This window comes from Anguilla anguilla, chromosome 10 (assembly GCF_013347855.1).
Source record: "Anguilla anguilla isolate fAngAng1 chromosome 10, fAngAng1.pri, whole genome shotgun sequence".
In the NCBI taxonomy this organism is placed as follows: Eukaryota; Metazoa; Chordata; class Actinopteri; order Anguilliformes; family Anguillidae; genus Anguilla; species Anguilla anguilla.
The window spans coordinates 42,291,172-42,301,098 of record NC_049210.1 but is presented as its reverse complement, the minus strand read 5'-3'; the positions used below and the strand labels follow the sequence as shown (position 1 = coordinate 42,301,098).

Genomic DNA, 9,927 nt, shown 5'->3' with positions numbered 1-9,927 from the left:
CCCCCCCCCAACTCGGCTGCAGTGGAACAGCTGTAACACAACAAAGATGTGTAATTACCATAATTAGCCAATTAGCCTGCCAACCATTTCCACAGTATAATCACCCCCCTCTTTCCCACACCCCCATCCACTCTGGAAATTACAGGTGTCAGGGAGTTCCTAGCTGAGCCGTAAAACTCTTTTGGGTGTTTTGTAGAGTTCGTGGTGGTCTGTGTTGTACGTGGGACGGGGGCGGGGGGGGGGGGGGGTAGCCAGATGGAAGGAAGAGGCTCCCCTATATAATTCCCCTCCTGCAGACCACTGCTGAATGTTGGGGTCCCCAAGCCAGGGAAAATTAAAACCTTTCTGCTTGAACTACGCACACACACACACACACACACACACACACGCACACCCACACACACACACACACACACTACATTAATTCAGTGGAGTGATTTACAATGAGAAAGACCATGAGTGCATGCACATGAGTTATGTAAACAGTGACACAGTTCAGCCTAACAGAACTCTTTGGCGAGCGGCAGTGTATATACACATATTTATGTATTGTGTAATATATCTGGATCTCGGGGGTCTCTGCATTGTAATGTTTTGGACACTGTTTCCTGTTCCTCTCTAAGAACCTTGACCCTGATTTGGCCACACAGGGAATGCCTGCTGTTGTAGTGGCTGCTTGTGCGATCCTTGCTTTGGTTATGTCTGCGTCCTGTAGCGGGATTTGTGATTGTGCGTTTACACTTGCTTGTGTATTTTTGCAGCCGTTTCGCCGGAGCTCAGACGTTCACGAGCTCGTTTCTGTTTAAACGTTTTATGCGCCCTAGATTTGCGTCGCGCGGCTCGGTCGCCATGACTAAGCACTCGCTCTGATGAAGTTGCTCTGTCGGCTGCTTATGAAATCTTATAATCCGCGCTTCGGGGTACTTCAAAAGGAGAGGCCGTTAAAATAAAATAAAAATAAAAAACGGATTCCTGTAAAACACCTGCTTCCACACAGCTGGAGCGGCCCGGTGTGACGGGGGACAGCCGCCCGTGGAGCGAAAGATCAGGACGAAAGAGAGAAACGCATCACGTCCTGATCTCTGTTCTTGACCCGCGTGGCCAACGTTCCCCAAACACGGGACGCGCGGGGGGGGGGGGGGGAACAGTATGTCGAGGGTGGCTATTTAGCAAATTAATTACATTCGCAGCACACGGCGGCCATATGGAGGCTTAATTAGCGGGTTATTCACGGGATCGTTATCCGGCTTTTGGTTTTTTTTGAAGTACGTGTCGCGGTAATTGGTTGATGGCTGTGTTTTGGAGGACAATGGGAAAAGCAGGGCGTTAGGACGTCCCGTCCGGGCTAAAATAGAAGATTTTTTTTTTGGGCTAAATCTGGGGCCCTGTTGGCCCACCCCGGTGAGACTGCAGAATCCAGGATGGGTTCCGTTTCCGCTCGGTGACCTTTTCTGGGTTGCCATGGCGTCGCCCCAGCTGTCAGTCTCCTTCCGCTGCCAGACGGCGCGGTGGACCTTCGTGCGTGAAAATGGGGGGGAACGCACCCTCCCCTCTGCCAGCTGCCGTATGGCGTACTGAACCTGAGTGCCCACTTGTGTCTGCTGGCTGTCTGGATCCTGCCCTGCCCCGCCCTGCCCCACCCCAGCCTGGCCAGGCCCTGCCCTGCCCTGCCCCAGCCCCAGCCCCGCCCTGCACTGCCCTGCCCTGCCCCAGCCCCGCCCTGCCCTGCCCCAGCCGTCTCTGCCCCATCCCTGCCCTGCCCCGTCCTTCCCCCTCCCCTCCTGGAGCAGCAGGAGGTAACACAGCCGTCCGCAAACTCCTGCTTTCCCTGATGAATCGGTTACTCAGTGTGTGGTCTTTATATTTCTGTGCAGTATATACTGTAACTTGATGAGCATTATACATGAGTAATAAGTGAGTTATACATGAGAGTTATACATGAGTTTTAGGTGAGAGTTATTCATGAGTTATATGTGAGTGAGAATTATACATGAGTTTTAGGTGAGAGTTATTCGTGAGTTATATGTGAGTGAGAGTTATACATGAGAGTTATACATGAGTTTTAGGTGAGAGTTATTCGTGAGTTATATGTGAGTGAGAGTTATACATGAGAGTTATACATGAGTTTTAGGTGAGAGTTATTCGTGAGTTATATGTGAGTGAGAGTTATACATGAGAGTTATACATGAGTTTTAGGGGAGAGTTATTCGTGAGTTATATGTGAGTGAGAGTTATACATGAGAGTTATACATGAGTTTTAGGTGAGAGTTATTCGTGAGTTATATGTGAGTGAGAGTTATACATGAGAGTTATACTATATGAATTCCACGCAGACCCAGAGTTATTTAAAAACGGTAGAAGTCTTAATGTTCCGACAAAATGTTTGACTGAGGTGTGGGTTTCTTTTGTTGTGTAGCTTGTTGCTTTTGGAGTGTGTGTGTGTGTGTGTGTGTAGGTTTGTTTCTAACCTGGAGAGCTGGTGTGTGTGTGTGTAATATGTGTGTGTGTGTGTGTGTGTGTGTTTGTAAGCCTGTTGTGTTTATCTGAAGATGTACTTTTTTCTCCAGCCTCTGTGACTTAACGACTTAATTAGGCCAATTATTTGTCCGGGTCACGGCTGGATTTTATGTTGTAGCCAGTGATACATCACCGTCGGGCGTTTTATTTGTGCCCTGTGAACGGTAATTACTTTATCGCTGTGTACTGTGGCGAACGCAGGAGGCTGAGACAGTGGTACAGTCCTTACAGAAACTGTTTGCAAACACACTGAGGCCAAAGTAAGGTCCTTACAAAAACTGTTTTCATACACACTGAGGCTATGGTACGGTCCTTACAACAACTCTGTGTTTTCACACACACACTGAGGCTGTGGTACAGTCCTGAAAAAAATAGTTTTTTTTTACACACACTGAGGATATGGTAGTCCCGACAAAAACAGTTATTTTTACACACACTGAGGACATGGTAGTCCCAACAAAAACTGTTATTTTTACGCGTGCTGAGTTCACGGATCGAGTGGTGTTGTGCGCAGCTGTGTTGCCGTGGCGATCACCGGCCCCAGCCGCTCTCTCCGGGCCGGCGCTCGGCCCTGTCGGGTCGCAGAGAGAGCCGATAACCAAGAACACCTCCGCCATTTTCATCCCGATCCAGCGGCCGTCCGGTGCCCCCTGCTTACTCTGGCCAGAGAGATGAGCTTCTGTGCGGAGCCTTGAGAGAGAGAGGGAGAGAGAGAACAGGAGAGCAAGAGGGGGAGAGTGAGGGAGAGGGAGGGAGAGAGAGAGAGAAGGGTAGAGGGAGGGAGAACAGGAGAGCAGGAGGGGGAGAGTGAGGGAGAGGGAGAGAGAGAGAGAGAGAGAGAGAGAGAGATGGTAGAGGGAGAGAGAACAGGAGAGCAAGAGGGGGAGAGTGAAGGAGAGGGAGGGAGAGAGAGAGAGAGAGAGGGGTAGAGGGAGAGAGAACAGGAGAGCAGGAGGGGGAGAGAGAGGGATTGAGATGGAGAGGAAGAGAGGCATTCCGAGGTATTTGAACGGTGGTCCCTCTAGCTCGCTGCCTTTGGCAGTTGGGCTGAGCTGGAGACGGGAGGGAATATTTTCCTTAGGAATTCTGCTATTTTCTCAGACTATTACTACTATTCATTATTTATTTTTCTTTTTTTTTGAACTCGTATTGGTTTCAGTTCTGTGCAAAGGGGAATATTTCAATTAAAAGTTTTTGTTGAATATTTGTCAGGCTGTCACTAACGAGATGAGGGTCTGAAACCTAATTAAGTCCTGGGCCTTGTGCTGCCTTGCTGAAAAATCTGTACTCAACTTGTGTGTGTGTAGGCACGTATGTGTGTGTGTGTGTGTGTGTGTGTGTGCGTGCGTTTGTGTGTGTGTTTCCCTGTGTCTGGTCATTGCTTCTGTGGCGTAAGTAAAAGTCCTGGCTGTGTAACAGCAGTTGGTGTTTAGTGCAGAGGTGTTGTGTTTGCTAAGCTTTGGGAATCAAAGTTCACACTGAGTAAAATAAGCAGAACAGGAACAGTGGTGGTCCTCACAAGTTCCATCTCACACCAGCACACGGTGTGTACAGTAACTAGCGGGGACACTGGCATTAGTGATACATCAGGCTCTTCAACGGAAGACCGTAACCCCGAGATTGCGTGTGTACTGCGCTTTCCTCCGTGGGTTTATCTGAATATGGTGAATTGGACGTGGCGGATAAACATTTAGCATCAGTGGCTCACACCCTCTGGTTTTTATCAAACTCTCCAATCCTATTTAAACATGCCTGTTTTGGGGAATTTTTTGAAGAAAAAAAACCCCCCCCCCCCCACCTTTTTTTTTTTCTTTGTACATCGCTTTTCGGAGACGTATTGTGAAACTCTTGACTCTTGACGCAGCTATTGCGCTCATTGGAATGCTCTGATGTTCAAAAAAAAAAAAAGAAGAAAAAAATCACATTACACAGAAATCGTTTCCCAACATCACAGAGCGCCATGTTGTGAGAATGTTTTTCGACCCACCGCATACTTTCTCAGACTTGCGCTCTTCGGAGGGCAAGTGAGCAACATCTGGAGAAGTTTGGACTTAAACATAGGATTACCGTGATGGATTTATGGGGCCGCCCCATTATTTCGCAAAGCTGGAATATTAAGCATTTAAGGCCTCAAATCCCCACATTACCTCTTAGAATCAAAGAATGTTAAAGACGGCAGCTGACTCGTACCACTCCGACGTGTGTGTGTGTGTGTTATTAAATAATCTTTTATCTCAAATAGAAACAAAAGAAATGGATTATGGGATGGCTCTTGATCAAGTGTGATTCATTAATTCATTCGTGCGTTCATTAATTGTAATGTTTTTATTTTTTTAAAGCAGGCTTTGCAGAGTGGGAATAAAAGATACTGTCTAGTCTGTTAGATGCTATCTAATCTGTATATAATCAGAGCACTAATTTAGTCAGGAAAATGGCGAACATCGTTGGGCTGAACGGCCTGTTCTCGTCATTATATTATATTATGTTATGTTATGTTACGTTACGTTACGTTACGTTATGTTATGTTAAAAAAGCACCCTGTTTCATCTTTGTTTTCTCGCTCGACAGGTTTCACCGCGGAGACTACCACATCGACGTGTGCATCAACGACTACCTGGACGTGTTCTGCCCGCACTACGACGAGACAGTGCCCCAGGAGCGGACGGAGCGCTACGTCCTGTACATGGTCAACTACGACGGGTACAGCACCTGCGACCACACCTCCAAGGGCTTCAAGCGCTGGGAGTGCAACCGGCCGCACTCCCCCAACGGCCCGCTCAAGTTCTCCGAGAAGTTCCAGCTCTTCACCCCGTTCTCGCTGGGGTTCGAGTTTCGGCCGGGCCGCGAGTACTACTACATCTGTGAGTACGGTCGCGCTCCAACGGGGGGTGGGGGGGGGCTGCGGTGCCCCTCTGCCGCCACACGGTGTCGCTGTGGAGTTCGGAGGCGCCTGAGTTAACGGCTGAGCGTCTGCTACAGGAAGTGACATCACTGCTGGAGAAGCAGACAGATTATTATTATTATTATTATTATTTCTTCTGTTAGTATGGTTATTGGTTTTTCCCTCTGGCATCCTCACCCCCCCTCCCCCCAAAAAAATAAAAATCATTAAGCATGTGTGCATCCACTACAGGTGGTGACATCATCCCTCGATTCTGCACAAGAGCACAGTGAGGTGGCTAGACTGGAGACCTTGGTCTTTAGCTCAGTGGGCCAATCATTTCTGTTAAGAGGCTAGGGAAGGCCACAGCAGACATTTACAATAGCACTGCACATCTGGGACTTCCTGCTCTCTGTTCCATTCAAGTAGCATTTTCCCCCCATCTTGTTTGAAAACAGACGGTTTATTTGGTCTACTAATTGTTTAATTTTGCATTTATATTTATTTACGTTAGTTATCTGAGAAGGGGGTGAACCCAGTCCTTACCGCTCAGCCGCAGGTCTGCACAGTGAGGAGCCCAGTGATTCAAATAAACAGTTTTTGGGATTTTTTTTTTGGTTTTGTTTCAGTAGCAGCTTCGTCACAAGTTTAGCGGTATTTTCGCGGTACGAGGTGGGAAGGCGAGCGTCACGCCGTGCCAAACTGCGATCCTGTTCCTCGGAACTCTTGGCAGACGACGTGAAAATACAACAACGAGCCGAGGGGAACCGCCCGGGCCTCCCGTCGTCCTCCTGAGGAGGGCTCTGTCTGTAGAAACGTAGCTTCAGCGGTTTCGCCCCGCCGGAGGAAGGCCCGTCTGTAAACAGCCCACCTGAGCGCCCGTGCCTGTGCAGCCAGCGGTCGTCACGGGGACGAGACGGGACGGGCAGAGGGGGCGGAGCGAGAGGCGTCCTGAGCTCGCCTCGCTAGCCCCGAGCCAGCGAGCCACCGCGTTAAAAACGCGCAGCCTGAACGCCGCTCGAACGTACGCATTAGACGCCCTTTCTCAGAACGAAAAGCGGGTCGGAAGAACCATCCAGGAAAAGTGTGGTAAATCGACTCGACGCAAATACGTTTTTTACTTAAAATAACGTCGATGCTGAGACTAATGAAACTAGACTAATGATCCTGGCTAATACGTTTATTAAAAACTATTGGAGGGGACAGCGCTCTCGGTAGGAATGAACCTTTTCGCGTTTAATGTGTAAGGCGAAAACCGGTTTTGGCGGTCAGCTGTTCCTCTGGATAAAAATATCTCGGAGGTTCCTCCTCGGGCTGTGTCAGACAGAGCAGTTTGGGGAAAAAGTCGGTAACCAGTAGGTTGGCGTTTTTTAAAATCCCAGCTGGGCCCCTGCTGTCGTACCCTTGAGTGCGGACTTTATTCGGGGTTCGGTAAAAAACAAAAAAACGCAGCTGCATAAATGGAAAACACGTCAAAAACGAGGAGAAGAGTACAGTGCGGTGCGGTGCAGCTGTTTCGGCTGGGATGCGGCCTGCTGCTCAGCAGATAAATGCGTTTAAAGAATAAATAAGCGAAGAGAAAAATATATTTATGGGGAATATTTCATTTGAGCGGGAGCTGCAGCAGACGGGCCTGGGACGCAAGCTGATTTGTGCGTCGGTTTTTTGGGGATCGCGAGCCTCGTTTTTAGTGCCTCTCAACAGCTCCCCAGTGGCCACTTCGCACGGGGAAATAAAGTTTCAGTCCGAGCGCCGCGGGCCTGCGCGATGCCGGTTACGCTCGCGGGGGTCGCCGTGGCGACGGTCGTCCGCGTGCCGCCAGCGCGGTGCTCTTTGGCGGTCCTCGTGTTCACGCGTTACGATGTGAGAGCGTTCGCGGAGAGCGACGCGGGCGATAAACGGCTCAGGCTGAGATCAGGATCGGGAGAGAAGCGTGCGGTACCCACAATGCACCTCACAGCCCGGTTTATGCATGCGCACCTTTAGAGATGAAGGTGCTTAACGTGACAACCGTGAGGGATTTTCCACTTATGCGTGTTCTGCCCGATTATTATTATTTTTTTCTTGCGTGTGTCTGTGGGTGAGAGAGAGAGAAACAGAGAGAGAGAGAAATGAAGAGACTAGACTGTGTGTGTGTGTGTGTGTGTGTGTGTCTGTGTGTCTGTGGGTGAGAGAGAGAGACAGAGAGAGAGAGAAACAGAGACTGTGTGTGTGTGTGTGTGTCTGTCTGTCTGTGGGTGAGAGAGAGAGACAGAGAGAGAGAGAAACAGAGAGACAGTGTGTGTGTGTGTGTGTGTGTGCATGTGTGGATTAAAACCACTGTAAACTCTTTCCCAAGCATTTCCCCTCAGATTCAAACAGAGTAAAAACACAAACTATTTTTTCATTTATTTAGTTTTTCTCCCCACTTCTCTTGCATGGTACAGTATCTGGGCCTTATGTGTGAGTCCCATGGATAATCTCACTTCAGAGCGTGCCTGGGGTGGGCAGGAGTGGGGGGGCGGGGGGGGCAGTGATGACGGAGAGGGGACGGGGTGTAGATGGGGGGGGTGTGGGGGGGGTGCAGGTTGGCGGGGTGACCCCTCGTTCATCACAGGCCGTTCCCGTAATTCGAGTTTTGTCACCGGAGCGCTTTAGAACAGCGGACTGAGTGCTCAGAACAGCTGATGCATTCTGGGAAGAAAATAAAACAAATAAAGCTCGACAACCCACACCGAACCCGGGCCAGAGGGATAGTGCAGGGGTCGAGGACCGAGACAGGGCAGCTTTAATTTATTTAAACATGAATCACCCCCTCCCACAATCTGAGTCACAAAATAATCATGTGAAAAAACAAATAAACAACAAAAAAAAATCTGTGACATTAATAAAAATTTTGAATATTTTTCTTTTTTTTTAATGATGCAGCTGTTATCTGGAGTGTCCACAGCTCCTGGAAGACTCCTGGATCCATCTCCACCCGGGTAATGAGCGGAGATGTTACATATTTCACTGAGAGTTTTATAAAGGGGAGGTATGAGGGCAAACCTGTCCCCCCCCAGCCCCCCCCCCCCCCCCAGCGTGCTCAGAGGCACGATTCCGTTCTCATCCATTAAAGTTTTATTGGATGTTTTTATTCCTCTCAGACATATGCCGTCGCTGATGTTCCCAGTCGCTGCATCGGCCCCTGAATGATTCCCTGGGGTGTACCCACACCCCCCCCCCCCCCCCCCCCCCCCCGCCCCCGTTCGGCGGTGGCCATTAGAGACATCGACCGTGCTGCTGTGGGACGGGCGGGGTGGGAGCGTCGCCAGGGAGACGCTGGCGGTGTTAATTGACTGATCGGTCCTTCCGTCCTCTTTGCCGCCACGCCCAACCCCACCCCCCCCCCCCACTCCACCCCACCCCCACCCCCCCTTGATTGAAGCTGTGAGCTGATGTATGGTGTCTCTGGGGGGTTTTACCCAATCCCTGGAGAGGAGAGTGGGGCTGTGGGGAAGAGAGCCGAGGTAGAGGAGGATAAGGAGGAAGGGGAGGAGGGGGAGGAGGGCGTGGTCGTCCTGTCATTGACGGGTCGCGGATCGCTGGACGTGGATCTTATGAACCGCGGTACGGGCGCTTCTCAGACACGCCTGTGCCTCTGGTCGTACATTACCAGCTGAGTGATCGCCATCGTAATCATCATCACCATCATTATCATCATCACCATCACTGGCACTGTGCCTCGCATTCAGACTGCCCTATCCAAAGGGACCTACACACAGACTTCCCTGTGCACGAGTTCAGCTGCAGTACTGCTGTAACCAGGACACAGAAAGGGCTGGGACCCCATGTCCTCCTGGTGTTTACAGCCGTTTGGGTCTAAACACACAAGACACACTGTGGTTTTTAGCAGATGCATTTAGCAGAACATTTTAATCTATTTTTGTATGTAATAAATGGTACTTAAAAGTCATGATTGTAGGGTTGTGTATCAATCATTTAACCCATGAAGTGCCCCCAAACTCTTTTTCTTAGTAATTTAGACCAATTTCCATACCCCTCCATTAACTTGTCTGTTAATCTGCTTATACGGTTATACCTATTGCATTTTCAAAAAAACAAACCCACTGAAATATGTAGCGTATTACAGACCACAACCGTAATCTTAAGACCGGATGTATTATTTGCAAATACATAATTTAAAGGAGGCTGAGTAAGGATTTCGGGCTAATTAGGGTTTGTAATTAAGAGCAGATTTCGCGGACCGGCCTCCGGGACTCGAATGAGGTGCTTGACGTGACTCCGCCGACAGGAGGCCGGCCGGCGCGTTTCGATGTTACCTCTCATGTTACCCCCCCCATGTTACCCCCCATTAATTGCCTCAAAGCAGAGGGCTCTGGGGTTATTGGCCAGGAGGGGTTAGTGGGGCTGGAAGGTTCCAGAATAGGACTTGTGTCCCCGGTCAGGAGCTGGACGCCCCCCCCCCCCCAACGTGACGGCGTACGATCGCCATGACGCCCTCTCTCAGGGCTTATGGGGCGACTTGGTCCCACGATTCAACCGCCTGA

General features: G+C 49.9%; 1 protein-coding gene across 2 annotated transcripts in view; it reads left to right on the top strand.

The window, feature by feature from the left end:
• Positions 1 to 9,927, top strand: part of efna5b (ephrin-A5b) — a 101,748-nt gene that overhangs the window by 80,254 nt on the left and 11,567 nt on the right. For both annotated transcript variants that reach the window (XM_035380090.1, XM_035380089.1), the window contains exon 2: positions 5,086 to 5,378. In XM_035380090.1, coding sequence (XP_035235981.1) covers positions 5,086 to 5,378 — 293 coding nt within the window. The remainder of the gene's footprint in view (positions 1 to 5,085; positions 5,379 to 9,927) is intronic.